This window comes from Podarcis melisellensis (genome assembly GCF_964234715.1).
Source record: "Podarcis melisellensis genome assembly, chromosome: 12".
In the NCBI taxonomy this organism is placed as follows: Eukaryota; Metazoa; Chordata; class Lepidosauria; order Squamata; family Lacertidae; genus Podarcis; species Podarcis melisellensis.
Genome location: NC_138544.1, coordinates 17,701,027 through 17,725,054, shown reverse-complemented (window position 1 = coordinate 17,725,054; position 24,028 = coordinate 17,701,027). Strand labels below are relative to the sequence as shown.

The window sequence follows — 24,028 nt, the reverse complement described above, 5'->3', positions numbered from 1 at the left end:
CTAAGCAAAAATGCATTCTCTGTTAATACGTCTGCAAGAGGCTCGCTGACCCTTTCCCTGTGATTATTTTCTCAGCAGGCTGTGGTCTTTATCAATAGTTTGGGATTAATTACTTTGAGCCAGTTTCTATATAATTCAGAAAAGCCCTACTCTGTTTTGCAGAGCAGAGTCTTTTCGGGGCACTGCAATCCATATGACTCCAGCCAGATGAGGAAAAGAATGTGACTGTAATTATCTCAACAGGATCACATTTTATGGCAGATACAAAGCACGAACAATAAATTTCCACTGTGCTCACACTTCTAATGTTGTCCTTTAAAAATCTGCAAGAGGGTGCTATAAAGGACCATTGGCTACCTTTCAACAAGCTGTTTTCAACAAACAAGCCAGAAAGTAATGAACTATTCTGCGTCATTAGTATCTGCTGCATTCTGTCCCAGATTAATTTAAAAGCTTGCAATATGCAAACTACTTTTATCAAAAGGCATTCATACATTCACTTCCTTTGACAAACCATTTTGTTAATCAGCATAGCATATGTTTCAGCCAAAACTGCCCTCCTCAGAGTTTCCTTGCTAGCAATTTGGCTGGGAGTGTACTAACAAACACGGGGTAGGCTAATGATACAATACAGACTTGTGTTTATCCAAAATGCAGACTTGCAAAGTGTTTTCACGGCCTAATTAATTCTAAAAGACAAATTTCACCTGTGCCACAAAATCTGAGTGCGAGGTTTGCTGTCAGATGTACAAGCTAATACTCGAGTAGGAAAAGTTCACCTCTAGGAACGAAAGCAGGGGGTTGACTCCCCCGTCATGTACTGCCTGCTCTAGAATCAGGTCACGTTGCCGTGTTGAATGATGGCGTGTCAACTCCGGTGCAGAGTGTCTCATCACTGGAACTAATGAAAGGAAGGGGAAGTTTTGTAAATCCACATAATGGTTTCTTTCCAAAGAAATCCCAGATAGCTGGAGGTTTCTTATGGCGCGACGTGGTCCTTTCTTCTTCTTGAGATTGCTGCTGTACTAGGAAAAGTGGTTGGAGGAAGCATATTATAGTTGCTAGGTAACTACCTAGCAGACCTTACCCATCAGTGACTAAAATCACAAAAGACACACAAATAAAGATTGACAGCACATTCTCAGCTCCCACAGTTTTGCTCTGTTAGTTCTAAGTCTTGGGATAAGACCCGGGAGTCATTTTGCAACTACAAATGCCGGACTGGAAGAGGCATGAGAATCATGGAGTCCAGTTCTCAAAATGTGGAACTATTGCAGTCCCCTTTTGTGGCCAACTTTGATGCCTTGCAGGAGGTTGAGTAGGGAAGAAGTGGAATGAGAAGACCTGCCTTCTTGATTAAGCATTGTCTAATATATCTCATATATTAGGGACACAGGTGGCGCTGTGGGTTAAAGCCTCAGCGCCTAGGACTTGCCGATTGAAAGGTCGGCGGTTCGAATCCCTGCTGCGGGGTGCGCTCCCGCTGTTCGGTCCCAGCGCCTGCCAACCTAGCAGTTCGAAAGCACCTCCGGGTGCAAGTAGATAAATAGGGACCGCTTACCAGCGGGAAGGTAAACGGCGTTTCCGTGTGCAGCTCTGACTCGCCAGAGCAGCGATGTCACGCTGGCCACGTGACCCGGAAGTGTCTCCGGACAGCGCTGGCCCCTGGCCTCTTGAGTGAGATGGGCGCACAACCCCAGAGTCTGTCAAGACTGGCCCGTACGGGCAGGGGTACCTTTACCTTTAATATATCTCATTACTTTCTGCACGAAAGAGAAGCTTATGAAGCATATTGGCATTGTCACAAAGGGGACACACCAACACCTAATTTCTGCACAAGATTCCAGGGGGTTCCAGGCGCTCACTCAGGGTAGTTTTTCTCATGGAGAATCAAGACATGGCAGAGACTGTAGTGACTTTAAGATACCTGGTTTATTCACATATACCAGGCACGTCCAACAGGTAGATTATGATCTACCGGTAGATCACTGGACTCTGTGGCTGATCACTGGTAGATCACCGCCTCCCCCCAAAGAAGCTCAACAACTTTGGCTCCCCTAAAAAAAGCTCAACATGTTTGCCCTGAACCTCCCCAAAGGGGGTAGATCACTGCCAGTTTTTAATTCTGTGAGTAGATCATAATCTCCTGGGAGTTGGCTACCCCTGACATATACAACCTGAGTGTAGGTGGAAGGGGTTGCAGTTCTTACAGCATTGCCACCTCCAGAGTGCCTCTCCCTGCTTCTCTTGTTGCATCAGCCAAGTTGAGTCTAAGGCAGCCAGCCATACCTCTCCAGATAGCAGCCAAGAGGGCCCTGACTGCATGGCCTCCCCTTCTTCTTCCCAGTACACCTCTGCTCCAAGCAGATCCTCCCATCTGCCTCCTAACCCAAGCCTAGTTTTTAGAGGCAACTCCCTGTGAGCACAGCCTTTCCCCTCTCCAGCACCGTGGGAACCTTTGTCTGCCCATGCCCAGGGATTCCTCTTTGATGTGGGTCATCAGCACCTTTTGTCACCCCAGGGGAGGCACTGGCGTGGAAAGGAAGCTTGGCCTGCATTTTCCATTGGCCTGAAATCCTCCATTCAATAATCCACATATTACCATTTACTAATTTCACTAATAGACTTGGGCACCCCAATCTGTAACAGTATTATGGTATTATCTCCCAGTTTACACCTGCTCCTTTTAATTGTGATATTTATGATATTTTCTGTATAAAAATGAACGTCAGCACTTTTGTTTAACTTACGCCTTGCCTAGCTAGACTCGTGTGTATCATTCACCCTAAACAATAAAATGCGTTCTTGGGAGTGGGGTGGAAAGAGAGGGAGAGAAGCATTAGTCTATGTTTAATAATAAAAGGATTCCGAAATTGCTTCATCATCAGGCTGTCACTCATAATGTGTCTTAAACCACCATTGATCTGACATCACTTTTTGTGGTTTAATAAAAGCTGTGATTGACAGCTTGAATGGGGGATACAATATAAAACCTCCTTTGAAAAATAAAACCAAATAGCCTGATCACAGTTCCCAGAATCAGTTACTTAGCTTCTTTTACTTCAGCAATAGCATTTCTGAGGCATCAAGAGCAATATTCAGGCATCTCGGCAGAAGCATTTATTTGCTGTATAATATTTCCCCTTTTGTAAAGTTTATTCCTGAAGGAAGCTTTAATGTCAACATGCTGTCACTTCTACTTCCAATGAGTATTGGAGATAACACCCCCTCCCCGCTAACATCCTACCATAGTACTGGGAGATATGCAGTCCTGCTGGCTGATTATTATCCCCTTTTGAGAAACTGCCACAATAGCCTCCTTTCATAAGGGAAAAGAGTCCAACAGATTCAAGGCTTCAGACATGTATTTGCAATAGTAATATAACTCTACAAGTCTCACAACTAACAACAGGTCTCTGAAACAGCTCTTGAGTTGGTTTGGATGTGGTGTGTCTTTATTGTCCAATAAAAAAGGAAAATTGAACTACAGTGGTACCTCGGGTTAAGTACTTAATTCGTTCCAGAGGTCCGTACTTAACCTGAAACTGTTCTTAACCTGAAGCACCACTTTAGCTAATGGGGCCTCCTGCTGCCGCCGCCGCGCTGCCAGAGCACGATTTCTGTTATTATCCTGAAGCAAAGTTCTTAACCTGAAGCACTGTTTCTGGGTTAGCAGAGGCTGTAACCTGAAGCGTATGTAACCTGAAGCATATGTAACCTGAAGCTTATGTAACCCGAGGTACCACTGTAATATATAAATCCATGTACTCATATTTTCCCCCCTCAAGTGAGATTTATGATGAGTTAGAATCACTTCGTAGCTGCTGAGTGCTGAATTTGGGCAAGGTGGGGCGCTCAGGTGAAAACTCCGGTTCGCCCATGAAGATCTCACCATTTGTTTTAAGCAGAACTTTGAAATGAAAATTATTCAAGGCAGGACATCCTTCTAAGGTAACAGCTGAATTTTGTTGGAAACATGAATCTTCAGAAATTACATCTCTTCTCCCTGTGCATTTATTTAAAAGAGCATTAGAGCTGGTGGTTGGTGCAAATAGGGGTGTTTTTTGGGGGGGTGTCCATGTTGAACTGTAAGAATAGTGGAATACTTTGAAATCCTACCGTTCTATGAAAAAGCCAATTTGCAACACTGCTCTCCATAGGTATTTTTCTACTAAGGACTTTAGCTCAGATTCTTCACAGTCCGTGGACTCAAGCATTTCCAAAGGTTCTTTCACACATTTAAACCTGTGGCAGAGAGTGAAATGGCTTGCACAACAGCTTTTTGCCAAATGTTTCATCTGAGAGCAGGGGGAAAGAAATGTACATCTCCCCTGTGTGGAGAGGTGCACAGAAATCTTCTTCAGAGACAAGATAGCATGTGGCAAAAAAAGAAGCAAGAGTCACTTGAACATCTGCTTTTTTAATTTTATTTTTGGCCATAAGTTTATTGAATCTTTCCTTGTCAAACAGAAGCTTTGGAAATTGTGAGGCATGATGGTGTTAGGGGTTAGTAGCAGTGGAGCTTTCCATTTTTCCTCCACCCCAGGTTTCTCTTTTCATTTCATTTGTTATTTATTTGTTCCCATTAATATTGCACTTATATAAGCTATCACCTCCTGGCAAATAGAAGGGGAAGAAACGGAGGCAGTGAGAGATTTTACTTTCTTGGGCTCCATGATCACTGCAGATGGTGACAGCAGCCACGAAATTAAAAGACGCCTGCTTCTTGGGGAAAAAAGCAATGACAAACCTAGACATCATCTTAAAAAGCATAGACATCACCTTGCCAACAAATGTCCGTATAGTTAAAGCTATGGTTTTCCCAGTAGTGATGTATGGAAGTGAGAGCTGGACCATAAAGAAGGCTGATCGCCAAAGAATTGATGCTTTTGAATTATGGTACTGGAGGAGACCCTTGAGAGTCCCATGGACTGCAAGAAGATCAAACCTCTCCATTCTTAAGGAAACCAGCCCTGAGTGCTCACTGGAAGGACAGATCGTGAAGCTGAGGCTCCAATACTTTGGCCCCCTCATGAGAAGAGAAGACTCCCTGGAAAAGACCCTGATGTTGGGAAAGATGGAGGGGGAGAAGGAGAAGGGGACCACAGAGGACGAGATGGTTGGATAGTATTCTTGAAGCTACCAGCATGAGTCTGACCAAACTGCGGGAGGCAGTGGAAGACAGGAGTGCCTGTCGTGCTCTGGCCCATGGGGTCACGAAGAGTCAGACACGTCTAAACGACTAATCAACAACAACAACAAAGCTATCTGGTACACACTGCATCTTCAGGAGAAGAAAAGGCTAGGAAGTAAACCCTACAAAAATCTGGAATAGAGTCCCTAGGACGGTTGGATGGTGCCTTGTACCCCTCCTTCCGGCATCTCCTGCAGCCAAGCTGGTGCCAAATGTATGGCTCTGCTTTCCTTTGGACCACATCAGCAAGGCCGAGAGCGGGGTATTTTCGCCTGGGCAGCCCAAGACCTCCATACACACTGCCCAGTCCTGCACCCATGAGAGGTCACTTTGGTGCTGATAACGCAGCAAAAACAATTCAGGAGGCTGCAGTTACACGTTGCTGGTCCCTGGAGCTACAGCAGGAGGCACTGTGATTCTCCACCAGATTGACTTCACCCCTGGAGTCTCACAAGACAGGCAGATGCCAACAAAAGTTATCTGAGTCGTTTACAGAGCCTCTTTACTGGTAGACTGATCTATCGTACGTAATTTATTTTCTGCACTTTCAACATAGATTTGCATAGCCGGAGTAGCGATACAAATACAGTGTAGTAAATATTTTTTGAAGTGAATGCAAAGTGCATGGCTGACAAAAACAGCAACAGTCCATTCAAATAAATAGTAAAATAAAAAATAAAAATAAAAGCAGCTCTAAAAGTCCTAGCTCCACCCCCCACCCCAATATTGATAGCTTTGGGGCTTAGGATGGTGTGTTGCTGCCATGACAAAAGCCCTCAGCTTTGGTAGGGGGAGCTATCGGTGGTGGGTTTTGTGCCAGCAGAAAGCCCCCCAATAAGAGAGGGCACCAGGGGCTTTTAATCTGCAGGATCCAAAGGCCCTAAAAAGGAAATGAAAAACTTCTCTTTTTTTCAACCCCACCTCACAGAAGCCAGCCAGGCCTTACAGGGGACAGTGAATCTGCAAGCAGGAGATAGAACCAAATCCGAAATAGTTTAGTAAATGGCACCAATCCACTTTTAAATTATTCAATTTCAATGCTTCATGCCATTTGTCAGTTTGGGGGTGTAATGAGGAGGGAAACGGCTGAAAGAGGAGATTTTCTGATGCCATTTGTGTGTAAGGCCCAGCAGCACCAAGGTGCTCATGCTTACAGGAGTACATCCCTTTTAGATAAACTATTTAATTCCCCCATCCCCTTTTTAATATATCAATCATGTAACCGAGATTTTTCTCTTTGTTTCCTGCAAAATGCTCTCTCTGTTTTCCCGACTTACAATGTCATTGGCAATACCTCCATGGAATAACAAACTAGTTATTCCAGGACACATTTTCTTATCTCTTACTCTGTTAGCTTCTGCTGTTGCCCCAAATTTGATAACATCTCAAGCGGCACAGCAAACTTGTTACATATTCCGTATCTAATATTTTCTTTGGATCACCCACAGCCACTGGTGGTTTACAGTGTCACCAAAAGCCCTCCGTGGACTACCTGCTTTGTTAGATCTGTTCCTTATCTGCAGTTGGATTTCTGCATGCTTTGATAATTCACGGTTTATGACATCAACTAAATCCCATAATGCTTACCAAAGTTCTTTTTAAAATGAAAATATAGCTCCTCTTATTCTAAGTGTGTACAGTGTAGCCCCTAGAGATGTTACAGCTGCACATTTTTAACAGCTCTCTCATCAGGTCTAAATCTGGAAGCTCTTTTACTTTCTTTATTGATCATCTGTTATGTGAGGTAAAATTGCAATGTCCATCTACCTAACATCCCGCCATTACAAGCCAAGATGTGGCATAAAGTCCTTGAAGATCTAGGCATAAAAGGCTCCTGGAACAAGAGAAGATTGGAAGCGATGAAATACCTGATCACCCTGGTATTCAGATGTTTTGTCTTTCCTATACAGTGGTACCTTGGTTCTCAAACTCAGTCCATTCCAAAAGCCAAAGTGTTCCAAAACCAAGGCACTTTCCCATAGAAAGCAATGCAAAAAGGATTAGTCTGTTCCAGATGTTTAAAAACAACCCCTAAAACAGCAATTTAACATGAATTTTACTATCTAATGAGACCAGTGATCCATAAAACGAAAGCAATAAACCATGTACTGCAGTCACTCAATCAATCAGCTGAACTGGGTTCCACACAGTTACAAAAACAAAACAAAAAAGCTGCCAAAACAAAAATGCAAAATAAATAGCAAAAACTGACAGAACCTCAGCGTAACACTCAAAATGGAAGCGTGGCACTCAAAACAGAGCACGTTCAGCTTTCGAAAAATGTTCTCAAACCGGAACACTTACTTCCAGGTTTTCAGTGTTTAGGTTCCAAATTGGTTGAGCACCAAGGCATTTGAGAAGCAAGGTACCACTGTATTGAGAAATAGAAATCAATCGCAAGTAGCAAGAAAACAAAAGAGTAATGCTGCCCCTTAAGCAAAACACAAAGAAAACACCTCCACACAGCTTGGAGCCCTACACTATCGGTTCCTGATCAAAATGTGCTTTCCCATGTGGCTCCCAGCAGAATATTATTAATAATAATAAAGCGATAAGACATCAAACATTAAAAACTTCCCTAAACAGGGCTGCCTTCAGATGTCTTCTCAAAGTCAGATGGTTGTTTATTTTGTTGAAATCTGATGGGAGGGTGTTCCACAGGGCAGGGGCCATTACAGAGAAGGCCCTCTGCCTAGTTCCCTGTAGCTTCACTTCTCACAGTGAGGGAACCGCCAGAAGGCCCTTGGAGCTGGACCTCAGTGTCCGGACTTAGGGGTAGAGACGCTCCTTCAGGTATACTGGGCCGAGGCCATTTAGGGACAACTGTTGCTGATCAGCGTAGATATTACAAAACTAGGTGGACCAATGGTATTCCTATGATGAGAAATATCCTCAGGGAAAGTTGGGGGTGAAGTGTTCAAGGTGCATGGCTTCATGTTGCAACTCATGTTGTAATTCCCTGTTCATAATGTCCAGAGGGGGCTTTGGATACAGATACAGAATGTGTCCTCGTACCACTCTGTTTAAGGTGCAGCAGTCTATGCATCACCATGTCGTGATGCCGAAGTTCATAATTTTTCAGGTTGCACTATGAATTTGTCCAGTTTGTAGCACTCAGAGGTATTACGTACAGTTTCCCCCGTGAAATTCTTCATTGGCTCAGGATGAAAAATGAGATTTTGAACACGCCTTGTCAGCGGTGTCTCACCGTAATTACTTTTGTCAAAATGTTGGACGTCAAACATAGCTTAGCGAGAGCTGTGCTGTGCAAAAGTTCTTAATGGCTGATTTTAAGACTCAAGGGAATCATATGGTTCCTGAACTATTGGTGCAGTGGGTTCCTGTGCCTTGGGAGCAAGTGAATTGTGCTTTTTCAGACTGTAGCCAAGGTTTGTTCTGGACTACAGAATGTGGTTAAAGAGGAGGAAGTTTAACTACAGTCTTGGGTTCAGATGACATATTAAGCCATGATGTACATGAGAGAGGGAATGTGTATACAGTCGTACCTTGGATCCCAAATGCCTTGGTACTCAGACGTTTTGGCTCTGGAACGCCGCAACCCGGAAGTGATTGTTCTGGTTTGTGAACATTCTTTGGAACCCGAACTTCCAATGTGGCTTCCTGCAGCCAATCAGAAGCTGCGCTTTGGTTTCTGAATGTTTTGGAAGTCAAACAGACTTCCAAAACTGATTCCGTTCAACATCCAAGGTACGACTGTAGTATTATTATTATTATTATTATTATTATTATTATTATTATTAGACTTTATATATCATCCTATACTCGGAGGTCTCACGGCGGTTCACGGAAAATAAGAACAATAATCCAATAACAGCCCCCCCCAAGAGTCACATTTTATAAGGATATAGGATGCCAATCAGGTCAAGACACAATGTATATGCCAAGACAATGCCCAAAGGGACAGTGCTGTCAAATGAGGCCCCTGGGTGCCCACCCTAAGGCTAGTTGGAACACACAATGATTGAAAGAACATACTAACTAACGTGACTGTAAAAATCAAACTTGCTCTAAGAGCACAATCATAGCTAAAAAAATATTTAAAACCTGAGGCTTCACTTTTTTCTTGCCTTCCATTTTTGGGCGTGGAGCCTCTTTTACTCTCCCTCGCTTTTCTTACTGATATAATGATATATTAAACAAGTGCTTTTTATGAATATCTAATATGCCAGAGTTAAAATTAGTGTAGTAGAAACAGCTTTTTGTGCACAGCATTTAAAATGAGGATAAACATGAGGATGAAAACAAGCTAGCTAGACCCTTCCCCTGGTTTTGTTGTTTTTTAAATGGTAATAATAGAATTTGTGACAAACAGTTCCAACAGGTAGCGTATAATTTTACAAAAGGGAATAATTCCTAACGCTTGACAACATAGATTGCCAATCCCCTGTGGCTGGAGTGATTGGGCATCTTTGATGAGAAGTGAGTAAATAATTCATTCCATTATGTTAATCTCGCCCCCCCCCCACATCAAGAACATTGCAGGGGGGAAATGTGCACTTGGTAACACTCTTCTAAAAATGGATTAAAGTGAGAGCTAGGTATTCTATAATTGGAAACCAAAAGGAAGCATTTTGCTGTCTGTAGCCCCCCACCCAGGCAAAAAGGGAAATTCTGTGGTTGGAATAAATCAAATCCCAGGTTTCCATATTTTTGTCTGTGTTGTGTAATTGATCCTGCTCTAGCTTGTCATGGGGAGGGGATATGTGTTGTTGCAGAGAACTGGAGCTCCACCCCCCTCTGAACATTCAAAGCCCTAGGTTTTGTAGTAAAATATCCCCCAGCTGAATTGGATCGACTCTGCAAATCAGCCAGCTAGCGCAAATGTTTGCCTTCGTGAGCTCAGCCTTTGCTTTCTAAGAATTTTCTCTAATATTTGCCTCAGCTGAGTGTTTATATGGGCAAACAAAAGACTCCCAGCAAGTTCGTCGCAGAGAAAGTAACGTAAAAGAGGCGCTAAGAGAGATGAAGTCAATTCACTTTCTCATTCCAGTGAACGTTCGTTGGATGAGGAGAGTGGAGGGTAGCCATTCATGACTCAATTCCAATAGATATGTAGCTTTTCCCAGGAGCTTCTTAGTGGGACTTCCTAGCTCCTATGTTTGTTATTGGATCAGAGGAAATTCCAAGGAGTAGGGAGGTTCAGGTGCTCCTCCAAAATATTTCCTATTACCTCAGCTTTCAGTCACAGAATATTGCGTATAGCAGAATCGCTGATCTTTTCAGAATTGTCTTTGCCTCCCATTCACCGTCCTCAATGATTCTTTCCGGAGTTGCCCTTCAGTGGGTTGAAGTGATGCTGTGTTTGTGTAGACATTTTCTTAATGTAGGGGAGAAGCTGGCTTTGGAGAACCCCTAATTTAATTTTTCTCACCTGCCATTTAGCAGCTGACTCCAGAGTGGGTTACAACAATCTAAAATTTAACATAATTGCTAAAACAAAACACGGCCATAGCAATAGGGTGGGCTGTGATAAAATATTTACTTTCATCAAGTTATATTTAACAGAAATTAAGATACACAGAGAACTTAAATAGCTACTAGTGGTTTATAATCAAAACATTAATGGTAAATATGAAAGTTGTGTTAACATTGTTATTTGTGGTAGTGATAGGATAGGACAGCATCTGTCTCTGTTTTATTTTCTTTCTCAACAGTCTTATTTTCCTAGCCTTCTTTCCTGTGATCTTTTTCAGTTAACAAAAAGTTTCAGTCCTGAGGCCAGGATGAGTGATAAGCAGCTGCTGTCTCAGTTTGTACAATTATAATTCCTCTTTGGGTTGGTTGACTCACACCTCCAGAGGCAGACTTCATCACCTTCTGAAATCAGCCCGTAATTGAGAGAACTGCTGAGTCTCTTTTTTCATCTCTGAAAATACTCTCTCCTCATACCTTTAAAACATTAGCGTTATTGATTTTGAAGTTCAACACGGTTTAGGTATATATGATGACATAATAAGCCTAGAACAATGAAAGCTAGTCTTTGTAATGGGAATCCTTGCGGGGGAAGTACTTTTTATTTTGTTTCAATCCTACTTTTCAGAGAGAGAAACCCGTTCCATGTGCGGCTGGCAAATGGCAGGCTTGCATTTGCAAATGATTTGCCTGCGTCAAGAGATTGTAACTGCTCTTGTTTGAAAACAGCTTTAATATAGATGGGGAAGATTTTGCCAATAAACACCGGTTGGTATAGGAGAAAGATGTTTGAGCTTTTCTGTCGGCTGCAATGCCATATGGCTAACATGCCGAAGCCTAAGAGTGAATGAGAGTGATGGGAACCTAAGAAACAATCAGATCCTGCAGGAGCCTTGTGGAACGTGTATTCCTCAACAAGCCTGTACTGTGGTCTTGAGAACAGAACATCATGTACTACTTGCTTGAGCATGTATGGAGCATAGGCACAGAGCGGGAATTCTTGAATGTTGATGAACAGCTTTTGAAAGACTAGGACAAGGGTAGGAACTGGATCTGGCTAGCAGGCCAGAACCTTCTCTCTCCCTTACCCTGTGGGCTGTGTTTGTCAGGTGGGCATGCTATGGGCTTTGCAGGTGCCACTGATCAGCTGGTCGGTGGTGCAAGCCACATCTTTACCTGCCCTGATGTCATATATGTGAACTATACTTTAGAGAAAGGGTGAATAGAGGGAGGGCATGATAGAGCTTTGTTGAAGTATGCATGTGTGCAGAAAGTAGATAAAGAGTTTGTCTTCTGTCAACAATAAGACGCAAGTCTGGAGCACGTCTCAGGTTAACTAAGAAAATTTAGCTGTGTGCTGTTCTGCATGATTTGTCAGCTTTGCTAGTGTGTAGACACAGATCAAGCCCACCCCCACCCCCAGCTCCCGTTTTGCAGTGCATATCCTATGGTGGGCTCAGGCTATGCCTTGAAATATAGTCAGACGGTTCTCATTTCGAAACCATTTTCAGTCTCCAAAAGATCCTGCATCGTGGCAAAGATTATAGTTGGAGGTGGTAAAGATGGAAAAGCTCTGCTGGATCATCCATTCTGTCTGCCTGCATATCTGTCTGCCTGCATTGTCTGAAGTGCTCTCTGTGGTACTATTTCCCCTCTTGGTTATCCTGGAAGATTAACCGATCAGTGGGCCACAGAATCTTCCTCTATGTCAGCTGAAGCCTTTTATGCAGGTTCAGAAAGACAGAGAGACCACAGAACCATTTCCTGTGGTGTTTTACGTGGTGTTTTAAGCTGCTTGGTTGTCTCCCACACTAAGACTTAGTCAAGCCTTCCTAATTGAAAGCAAATTTCTTCATAAATTCTTCTTTATAGACTTTAAAACAAGAGTCTCACAGATCCATCTTCAATTATATAGAATTATTTAGAATTTTTGGCAGACATCACTATTACATATGCTCTGGATGAAAGGTGTCACTAAGCTTTAAAATATGACAACTGTTACTTTCATTTTTCATTTTGTTAATTACATTTCTCCCAAATAATAACCTTGATCATCATACCAATATAATTTTAGTTGATGCCCACGAGTCACCTTTCAAATGCATTTTCTTTTTCCATCCTCCCAACATTTTCCATCAGTATTATTCACAGAACGAGAATATGATTTCCCCCCCTTTTCTCAGCCTCTCCGCTGATTGATTGGATATGCTACATATTTCCTTTATGTACGTCCTCATAATGTACACATCACATTTCTTCCCAGTAAGATCTTAATCAGAACAGGTAATGGCCTTCAGCTTTCTCATTAGCAAAATGGAAAGGCACCTTAACAAATCCACTAGAAATAAGCCCTTTTAATAAAAACTCGCAGAAAAAAGAAATTGCAATATGCCAGCCAACATGGAATCAGTTTACTTTAAATGATTTCCAACTAAATAAGCGATGGGGGAGCATTGGAGAAAGACTGCCACCCATTGTACATAGTGAGCAAACATTTTCAGACTTAAGTCATCACAATTACCTGACAGGTATATACTGTATTTTTCGCTCTATAAGATGCACCAGACCACAAGACGCGCCTAGTTTTTGGAGGAGGAAAACAAGAAAGAAAATATTCTGAATCTCAGAAGCCAGAACAGCAAGAGGGATTGCTGCGCAGTGAAAGCAGCAATCCCTCTTGCTGTTCTGGCTTCTGGGATAGCTGCGCAGCCTGCATTCGCTCCATAAGACGCACACACATTTCCCCTTACTTTTTAGGAGGGAAAAAGTGAGTCTTATAGAGCAAAAAAATTACGGTAATTTGCTCTTCAGTGGCTGCAACCCAGTGCACACTTACTTGAGAGTAATCTCCTTTGAACATAATAGCACTTGTTGAGTTAGCATACATAGGATTGCTGTGTTTAATGGCTTTAGGGAGAATTATGTGACATGAGGAACATTCAGAACGGGGGGAGTGGGAATGTATGAATCTTGAAACCATTTCTTTTTCATCATTGCATCTTGCTGTTTTCTGTCTCTTCTTTCCTGCAACCTTTCCTCCCTCTTTGCTTTGCTCCGAATATATTTCTATACTGAATGAAACTTTAGCCAGAGCAGCCATTGCTCACTTCCTTTCCCATCAAGCATTTACCAGAAGTAGTGTGTCTCTTTCAGTCTGTCTGAAATTATTTACGATCAGCGCACTGAAATTTCAATGTGGAGACAAGACTTGATTAATTCCTTTCCCATAGAAGTGGATTGCTTTCTTTCCCCCAGCGCTGATTTCATTAAATGCTTCTTTACATTAAAATTCCCAGCACTGATGTTTGCCTTTAGACTGAGGAGGGCAGTAGAAGGGGCCGATGCAGTCAGCGGCATTAAATGGCTGTCTTTATGAGCTGGCTAGGTGGGCAAATTGGTGCTGAAACTTTCCCCCAGATAAAATGTTGGTTTTGTAAGAAAATACTTCAGTGGCATTCTATTCCCTCCCACTCCCAAATACATTGAGGCCCCCTCAAAGTGGGATTGATTGCACTCCAGAGGGCCACCTGAACAAGGAAACAGGCACATATCTGTATCATGGCTGTCAACTTTCAGATTTGAAAATAAGGGATCAGCAGCCTTGAAAATAAGGTATCAGCAGCCTCACCTGTCCCGGGGACAGTCTACGGGATATTTAACAATCCGGGATAACAGCGGGAAACGGCGCTGGAATAAGGGAATTTCCCGCAAAAAAAGGGAAGGTTGACACCTATGATCTGTATGTGTTAGTGCAATCAGACTGGCTGGGGAAACCCAGCCAGATGGGCGGTGTATAAATAATAAAGTATTATTATTATTATTATTATTATTATTATTTATTATTATTATTATTATTAGATGTGCAAGGCAAGATGCATAAGGAAACAATTAACCGTGAAACTGCCCCACTCTGGGGCTCTGTGTCTTCAGACACTGATTTTTCTCCCACCCGTGGTCTGCGTGAGGATAAAAGTTACTCTGGGTGTGCAGAAATTGTGTCTACATGTAAATTAGATTCTCCGTGGAGCATTAATTAAAATGCTGAGGATTAATCGCAGTTCTTTGTGGTGGTTACCAATCTTAGATAGCTGCCTCTCAAACAACAAGCACACCAGCTTCTGCTCGCCCTTTCATTAAAAAAACAAACATTTTTATTTGATTAGTTATAGTGCCAAATACATATCCACAAAATGAGATTTCTCTGAATCTCACGACACCCCCACTCCAGTCCACTCCTTGGGTCCTATGATCATTTCCAACTGCCTGGTATTTCATAGTCTATGTTTTGTATCTGTCCAGATTGTCCATAATATCTGTTACATTACAAGTGGGATTAAAATCCTGCTAATGTTTTCATCTGCTTACAGTGGTCTCCTAAATAAATTATGAACTTTCCCCATTCTTTCTTCTGCTCGCCCTTTCAAAAGCAATTTGTAACCTAATTCCAGAAAACAAATACTGAGCATGCATATAAAGCAATAACAGATAAAGTGTTCTGGGGCAATGGCTTGATGCAATTTAAAAGTGTTTGAGTGCTAGTGGTGAATCACCTGGATTCTGCAAAGTGGTGCTCAGCACTAAGACAGCATGGTGCATCCCTCCAATAGAGCCCGTTGAGACAATTCACTGGTCGGAGATTCCACTGCCAGGCCATCAGCCAGGAAAGGACTCAATCTCATGGCACTCAACTTTTTTCTGACTAAGCACTCAACAGATTGGGCTGGTAGGTTGCTTCCAGCGGGGAGGATGCACTGAGTGTTGTGGAATTTGCTGGTCTTTGTGGCACAGCAGGATTTAATGGGAGGAGCACAGTTCAAATGAGAAATGTTGTCCAATACATTTTGTACCCCTTTGCAGACCTTGGGCTGGTAGGCTGCTTCCAGTGGGGAGGATGCACTGAGTGTTGTGGAATTTGCTGGTCTTTGTGGCACAGCAGGATTTAATGGGAGGAGCACAGTCCAAACAAGAAATGTTGTCCAATACAACATTTTGTACCCCTTTGCAGACCTTTCTCCTGCCTTAGATAAAATTTGAGGGAGCAAAACAGGAGGTGATATAAACCCTCATTAAATTCACAGGTGTGCTTCCCTTCCTGATTTCAAATTTTATTTTAATCTGTTTGACCTTATTCATTTTGTTGCATCTGTTTTTTCTATCCCTATTCTAGAGAAAGCTTCATTTTCTAATAAATTCAGTACAGAGGTCTCACTAGATTACTGTGGCTGAAACAAAGCTGTTAGCAATTAGTGGGTATTTCCTATAAGTATAGGATCACATCCTGTATTGGATAAGTATGTATTTATGAACCACCTTGTGCATTTAAAGTACTGCTCAACAACAAAATGTCTGCTTTAATTGGTAATGTTTTCATAGTGCGGCCATTATAGGAAGCAGCCATAAATCAATTGTGTCCAAGATTTTTGCAGAGCAGGTGTGGTGTCATAGGTAGAGTATTGCACTATGGCCTAGGAGACCAGGGTTCAAATCCCCACTTGCTATAAAGCTTACTGGGTGTTCTTGGGCCAGTCACTGTGTCTTAGTCCAACCTACTTCGCAGGATTGTTGTGATGACAAAATGGGGGGCAGAAGGGGGGGAGAATGTACACTACTCTGAGCTTCTTGGAGGAAAACGTGGTATTTAAAATATAATAAATCAATGAAGCGCATACTTGTGACAAAGTATAATGGGCAAGCACCATTAGTCAAGTAAGGCTAATTCCCAGTAATCTGCCCTATATATACAGAGTTCCTAGAACCAATAATGTAGGTCTGCATCTCACATTATATTTCAAGTCATGGCTGTTTTCATTCTCGTCATTCCTGAATCTGCCCATAGGAGTAGGGTGGAGTAATTGTGTGAGAACTATAGTACCTCCCTCAGGGAGAAAGTCTAGGCTGAATATTTTCCTTGGCAAAAACAGATGTGTCTTGTAATGTAGCTAGAGTGTCACCCTGTGGGATTCAAGTAGAACATCTTCATGTACTAGTTTTCTTGAGAGCTCCATTACTTGTGGCATGTAGAAATATATTTGGTGTCAGAATGCATAGGATGACCTCTAAGATTCTGTGGTGTGAGCTGTCCCCAGAACCCTGGCCACCATATCTGATGATGAATTCTGTGTTACCCAATTGACTAGGATTATGATGCTGGTGGCGCTGTGGGTTAAACCACGGAGCCTAGGACTTGCTGATCAGGTCGGTGGTTCGAATCCCCACAACGGGGTGAGCTCCCGTTACTTGGTCCCTGCTCCTGCCAACCTAGCAGTTCGAAAGCACATCAAAGTGCAAGTAGATAAATAGGTACGACTGTGGTGGGAAGGTAAACAGCATTTCCGTGCATTGCTCTGGTTCGCAAGAAGTGGCTTAGTCATGCTGGCCACATGACCCGGAAGCTGTATGCTGGCTCCCTCGGCCAATAAAGCAAGATGAGAGCCACAACCCCAGAGTCGGTCACGACTGGACCTAATGGTCAGCGGTCCCTTTACCTTTACCTTTCATGCAGTGAAGAAGCCCTTTTAAGAATATATGGTGCCTGAGCAACAGGAGGCGGGGAGCAGTGGCTGCAAATCCCACAAAACAATGGGCGGCTCCTCCTTGGAAAAGGCACCTGTTGTTGCTATGAAAATTGCACCTCGTGAAAATTCAGGGCAGAAGCATGGTGTTTCTGAAGAATTTGCACCACCTGCCCCCCCCAGAGTGTGCACTAAATGAAAGTAGGAATGGGTCTCATCTGGTCCATTGCTGCTTCTCACTTCAGCTCTTCTGAAGGCTGACACGGACACTGGATAACTTTGAATTTCTCCAGGTCTGTCATGAAAAGGGCCACCTCCCAGACCAGCACACTCCTTCCTTGACCCTTAGGCTGCACCATGACATAACTTTGTCAGACAGAACTTCCATCAAAATCAGGATATTATTGCCTGCATGGATTTCAGTATCAAAATATTCGTGTTTTCTTTGCTTCCCTCCACTGTGACTCTTTTTCTACCTCACGGTGTTGGTGTAGGTGCAAGAATTCAAGGCTCGTTTGAAAAGAGATGTTTTAAGGCATGTTTATTAAAAAAGGTGTTTAGCTTTTCCTATTTCAGCAGGTAAATCTGGTCCATATTTTAATCATTTTAAGACCCACCAAGCCACATTTAGGGAACATTTGGATATTCTGTGCCTCTCTGAAGATAACAGGTGTTGGAGGTGTTCTTGCTGACGTGGATGAGTATTTTTGTCAGTGAGCGAGAGAATGGCGAAACAAAGCAATGTGACGACTTAATATTGATAGGACATTGAAGGATTTGAGTAATTTGTTGCCTTCAGCCAAATTCCTCTACAAGCAATACAGGAAGGGAATAATGCTGTAAGAGTGTCAGAAAAACACTCATAATTAAGGATGTTTCTATAGCACTTGAGGGCAAGAGCTTTTCAGGAGGATTTCTAATGTTGATAGCTAAGACGCCTTCCTGGAAATTAAAAACAATTCATGCGTAGAAGGAAATCAAGTTAGCGGTCTCAGCTATAGAAGGGGAAGCTCTGAGACATCTGTTCCTTTTCTTTCTTTGGCGTTCCCTGCTATTCCCCCCCCCCTTTCTTTCCAGGTCTCTAGACACTTAATTGTTCTCATTTTAAATAGCTGTAAGGTAGACTGCATGAAGGTGGCGATCAATTACATGAATGTCAGTTTGGTGACTTTTCCTGCAAAGTAAACAGGTTTGGGAATGCGTGGCACCAAGTTGGAATCTCCAAGTTACTTACTGAGGAGGAATCATAAAGGCTTCACTTATGCTACTCCTAAGGGGTGTTAGTCTCCTCCATTTTTAATGCGTACAGGGGTCAGGTGGGAAATAACCTTCAGGGTTCAAAGACCAAATGCTATGCTATCCTGTGCTAGCACTTTATCAAACATGAATGCTTAGCTTTCTCTGGGCCCAAATAGGCATGATGCTAAATGCCTACATCTTCTTCTCTCTTTTTTTAATGTATAGCAGTCGGCAAGGCAGTGTGTGACTTTTTTTGCTTCTGTGAAGCACAGTGCTGTGAATTAATTCTTTCCCTCCACAACCACCACAGTCCTGACAAAAATCACCTGCCACAGGCTGCCATCAGGCCAAGGAGAAACGTTTTACTAAGCGCCAATGGTAGCGTCCCTTCTGGGCTTAATAGTGGCCACCAGAGGGGAGGGGATCACGCTGGGATGCGGGTGGCACTGTGGTCTAACCCACTGAGCCTCTTGGGCTTGCCGATCAGAAGGTCAGCAGTTCAAATCCCCGCGACGGAGTAAACTCCCATTGCTCTGTCCCAGCTCCTGCCAACCTAGCAGTTCGAACGCATGCCAGTGCTAGTAGATAATTAGGTACTGCTACAGTGAGAAGGTAAATGGCATTTCCATGGATTAGCTAGTTGGACTGAATTCATTTAGAATCGGAATGCTTTAGCAACCCACCAGGGCTGGATTTAGGTTTGATGAGGCCCTTTATCTGTCCAGCTGTCCTTTGTCAACAAATTGTTGCTGTTTTTTGTGTTGAATATATGCTATATGGTAATTTATGGACCTAATAGGTATTTAAAGCCATTTGCCCATAACAAAATATGTATTTTATCAAAGTAAATGTTGAACTGAAATACAATTAATACATGTTCATCTAGTTCCCTCCCCTTTAATTTTTTTGGGCCCCCCCCCAAGAGAGTGGGGCCCTAAGCTGTAGCTTGTTTAGCTTATACGTTAATCCATCACTGTAACCCACACTTCATCTGTCACATTGGAACTGCTCAGTAGACTAGAAGCCCCAAGGTTATGTGATGCTGCTTGCTGAAAATAATTGGGTGCAGTACAATGACTGTTTCTACAACAATTTTGCATTTGCCTTGTTCTAGTATATGACGGCTGCTGCTCCTATGCAAGGGACGTACATCCCCCAGTATACTCCTGTGCCTCCAACAGCTGTCCCTCTTGAAGTAAGTCCACTTTGCTTGTGTTTTCACCTTGTTTCACCTCTTTGGGGAAGCATCTCTTCAACTGTTTTTAAGGATGGGACCATCTGCTTGTATGGTGTAGCTCCCCTTGGAGAAATACACAGCTTTGGTTTTAGTTTTCACCGAAGATGAAATGGAACCTTCTGTTGGGTAGTTCAGTCTTCATGGGGGGGGGGGGAGGGAGGTGGCAACAGGAACAGGTAACCAAAACCAGACGTCAGACCACAAACACAAAAGAGGTTCAAGAAAAGAAGACTGCAAAAAAAAAGAGGGAGGTTTGATGCTCTCCTTAGCATAAGGCTTTTGCCCATAGCTGATTTCTGAAAGCCCAGAAATCGTGACTGAGCAAAGGAAGCCTTCCTCTTGTATATATGCAGAACTGGGGGCTGCTGCACTGACTGGGTGCTTTTTCATCCTTGATGAAGGATTTGCTCCCTCCCTCCTTGGGGCCGAGTCCTGCTGCTGACAGTCTAATGAGTAAGTATTTGCTCGGCACTGTGGACCACCAGCTACCCGGAAGAGCTGACTTCTGCTGCTGTTCATCTTCATAAGGCCTTCTGGACAAACAAACAAACAAACAATAAGGAAAAATGGGGACCCTTGAAGGGAGAAGAAAGGTGGTGTTCACTCTTAAATCCATGTGTTTCCTTTTTGGTTCTTCACAGTTTTATCATAGCCTACTTTTCACCCAGTTATATATATATATATATATGTGTGTGTGTGTGATGGGCACAGCATGGACTCAGTGATGGTGTCTTGAACTATGCCTCGTTTACAACTGTCACTCCTTGGATAGCTGAAGATGCTTTCCCCCCAAGAAGCCGCATTGGCACACCTCTGCTATAAATATTTGGGCTCTGCATAAGAGACTTCTACACTGTGTTGCCTGCAAATAGCCGTTCTCCCCAGTGATCACCTCACAACTGTTTTATCCATTCTTTTGAAAGCTTTGCAGTACAGTGGTTTTTCACTCTCTATCATGTTTTGCTGTCAACTTTAATCCTTACATTCTGTTTGAACACTCTTCATAAACCTTTATAAACTAACACCTTGGTATATATTTTTGAAAAAATAATGATGATAATTCTGAATTTGGAACTCTTGAGCGTTAATTGGCTACCTCTTCAGCAGAAAAATAATAATCTTCATAGGATTCAAGAAAGAATCAATTTGAGGTTTTTAGAGCTATTGCTACAAGTTATGCATGTGGAAGCGCAATAACAAAGCTATTTTAAATCAGTAATATGCCTTCACCGAATCACAAATTAAACCAGAAATGCTTCTGAGAACTATTTTTTAAATGTTTTCTTTAAATGTTTTTCAAAAGAGCAAAAACCTATTCCCGCAAAAAATACTTTCCATCAAATTCTAATTTTACAAGCCACAGCAAATCACTTCATAATGCTGTCGTGTTTCATCTTTCCATTACCTATGCAGAAATTACCTTTTAAAAACGATCCCAAAAGCCCTTGCATTGTTGTCCAAAGCATGATACAGAAAGTGCACTTTGTGTGTGTCGCAAACCCGACGTGCCTGTCTGGTGGGTCTGGATTCCGATCTCACGGCAACGAAAAAGGGAACACCCTCATTGGGTCAAATATTAAATCGCTCTGAGTGTGATCCAAATCAGACCAGCCATGCGTATGTGACGAAGTAGAATAGTCTGGAGAGTGTGGATTTCAAACACTACATTTGTAATGGAAGAGCTTTCTGCAGGTCTTCAGTGGAAAGCTGCAGTCGTGGCATGCCTCTCTATTAAATGTGTAGCCTTTGTGTCCTACCAGCATGCCGCTTCTGTTACCCCTGACAATCCACAAAATAATGCAATGATACACCTGGAAAGAAATAATGAAGCTGGTGAGATTATATACCGCCTCTTTTCTCCTGTATGCTGCTGGTGTTATTACAGGCAGTAATGTGCTCCTGTTCATCTCCTCAGGGTGTTGTCGCCGATACCTCTCCACAGACAGTAGCACCTTCATCACAGGAAGCCAGTGGTCAGCAACAACAGATGGCTGTGGAAACGTCCAGTGAACATGCACCCACGTATTCCTACCAACAGTCAAAGTAAGTTGACGGCGTTCACCGAATGTGAATCGGGAACACATCATAATTCAGAGGAAACATTTTGAAGTGGCGCCGGTTAATAGGACAAAAACAATTATGCATTGTGTAGGGACGCAGGTGGCACTGTGGGTTAAACCACAGAGCCTAGGACTTGCCGATCAGAAGGTTGGTGGTTTGAATCCCCGTGATGGGGTGAGCTCCCGTTGCTCGGTCCCTGCTCCTGCCAACCTAGCAGTTCGAAAGCACGTCAAAGTGCAAGTAGATGAATAGGTACCGCTCTGGCAGGAAGGTAAACAGCATTTCCGTGCGCTGTTGTGGTTCGCGAGATGAGTGCCGCAACCCCTGAGTCGGTCATGACTGGACCTAATGGTCAGGGGTCCCTTTACCTTTACCTATGTGTGTGTGAGAGAGAAGGAGGGCCTGTCTTTTATTCCCATTTTAAAAACAGGGAAAAGATATATTAAGTCTATTGAAACCATACCAACAATGAAATCAGCTCAGTGCCCACCCTTTCATTAAAAACAGTCAGTTCCCCAAAGCCTCTTTGAACAAGAACATTTTCACCTGCTGGCAGAAGGACAGCAAAGAGGGAGCCAATCTAGCTTCTCTAGGGAGGGAGTCCCAAAGTCTGGGAGCAGCCACCAGGAAGGCCCTGGCGAAACTCAGAAAAGGACCTCCGCTGAAGATCTCAGAACCTGGGCAGGTTCATATAAGGGAATACAGTCTTTCAGCTAGTTTGGATCTAAGCTGTGTAGGGCTTTATAGCTCATAACCAGCACTTTGAACTGTGCCCAAAAACAGATGGGTAGCCAATGGAGCTGCTGTAGCAAGGGAGCTGTCTGCTCCTGGTCAACAATCTGGCTGCGGTTCTTTGAGCCAATTGAAATTTCTGAGCACTTTTCAAAGGCAGCCCCACATAGAGCGTGCCACAGTACACTAAGGTGTGCGTCACTGTGGCCAAATCAGACACCTCAAGGAACAGGCTCAACAGTTGCAGTAGCTTAAATTGTGCAGATACACTCCTGGCCACTGCAGAGACTTGGGCATCCACGTTCAGGGCTGAGTCCAGAAGCAAGGCCAAAATGCAAACCTGTGTCTTCAGGGGGAGTGTTATCCCATCCAACACAGGCTGAATCCCTATTCCGCCTTCCGGCTGACCAAAAGCACATCTGTCTTGTCTGGATTAGGTTTCAATTTGTTCCCTCTCATCCAATCCATTACAGATGACAGACACCAGTTTAGCACTGAAGCAGCTTCCTTGGGTTTAGGTGGGAAGGATAAATAGAGCTGACTGATTTAACCTTACTATTATTTCCTTTCTTTCTTTTTTACTCTACACACAGCTTCCTTGCTCTTCTAGGGCAGCTGCTACTTGCCCCATTGTCTGCACACTCAGAGTTGTGTTCTGTTTTAGAGCAGAGCCAAACCGTACATTTAAAGGACATTCAACACACATTAAAAGCACATGGCTTCCCCCCAAAGAATCATGGGAACTTTGTTAAGTGCTCTGATGGTGTTTCCGGCTTGGCAGGGGGTTGGACTCAATGGCCCTTGTGGTCTCTTCCAACTCTATGATTCTATGATTCTATGATCTAGGAATTGTAGTTCTGTGAGGAGAAAACTGCAGTTTCACAGATTTTGGACGGAGGCGCCATATCCTTTGAATGTGCTTTGAGTGTGATGTGCAAATCTGCCATTAGTGCATCTTGAGTTGTTTTTAATTTATCAGCGCTGTTTTGTAGTCCCTTTAAAGCTGCTACGCACAACTGTCTGTTATTGCTGTAGCATACAGTACTGTGGTAGCATTGTGCACAAGCACTTACCGTGGTAAGCAACACAATTTTATTAGGAGCAGTATTACGTCACACCCTTATTGCTGAAAATCCTTTGCTGTGTCTGATTTTGAGGCACGTGTGGTGCTGGCAGCAGACCATACGACACCCCTGGTTTAGCAGCAATGGCAGGAATACTGGAAATCCTGCCAAGTGTGTAAGATCTCACACGGCACTGGGTGAGATCTCGCCCCAAATCAGCACAATGTTGCCTGAAATGGCCTCTGATAGTGGCGGTGCTTCTCCACCAGCAGTGGATTTGGCAGGGTGCGTGGAAGTGAGAGTGGGCAGTCCACGCAAGAGGCAGCAGCAGCAGGTATAGTGGTAGTGGCGGCAATGACAGCAGGGCAAAGCAAAATGGGATATGGCACCCCTGTCTGGCATAAGACAATAGTTTTAGGTAGTCTCTGTATGGTCAGGCACTCCTCTCGGCTTCTGAGGTAGAAGGAGCTAAGATTATCTTAGAAAGTGCCAGGCAGAGTTCTGGGTTCTCTGTGCGATTATAAAATTCTTCACTGGGTCAAAGGAAGATGCATGC

The 24,028-nt window shown here is 43.3% G+C and overlaps 1 protein-coding gene across 10 annotated transcripts in view; it reads left to right on the top strand.

Annotated features, from left to right (window-relative positions):
- RBMS3 (RNA binding motif single stranded interacting protein 3) overlaps positions 1–24,028 on the top strand; it is a gene marked incomplete at its 3' end in the record, with an annotated part of 736,788 nt that overhangs the window by 710,514 nt on the left and 2,246 nt on the right. For 7 of the 10 annotated variants that reach the window (XM_081883321.1, XM_081883319.1, XM_081883325.1 and 4 more), the window contains 2 exons: positions 19,493–19,573; positions 21,531–21,658. In XM_081883321.1, the coding sequence (XP_081739447.1) occupies positions 19,493–19,573; positions 21,531–21,658 (209 nt within the window). Of the gene's footprint in view, positions 1–162; positions 241–19,492; positions 19,574–21,530; positions 21,663–24,028 lie in introns of those variants that run through there. The other 3 variants (XM_081883322.1, XM_081883327.1, XM_081883323.1) reach the window with 2 other exon arrangements.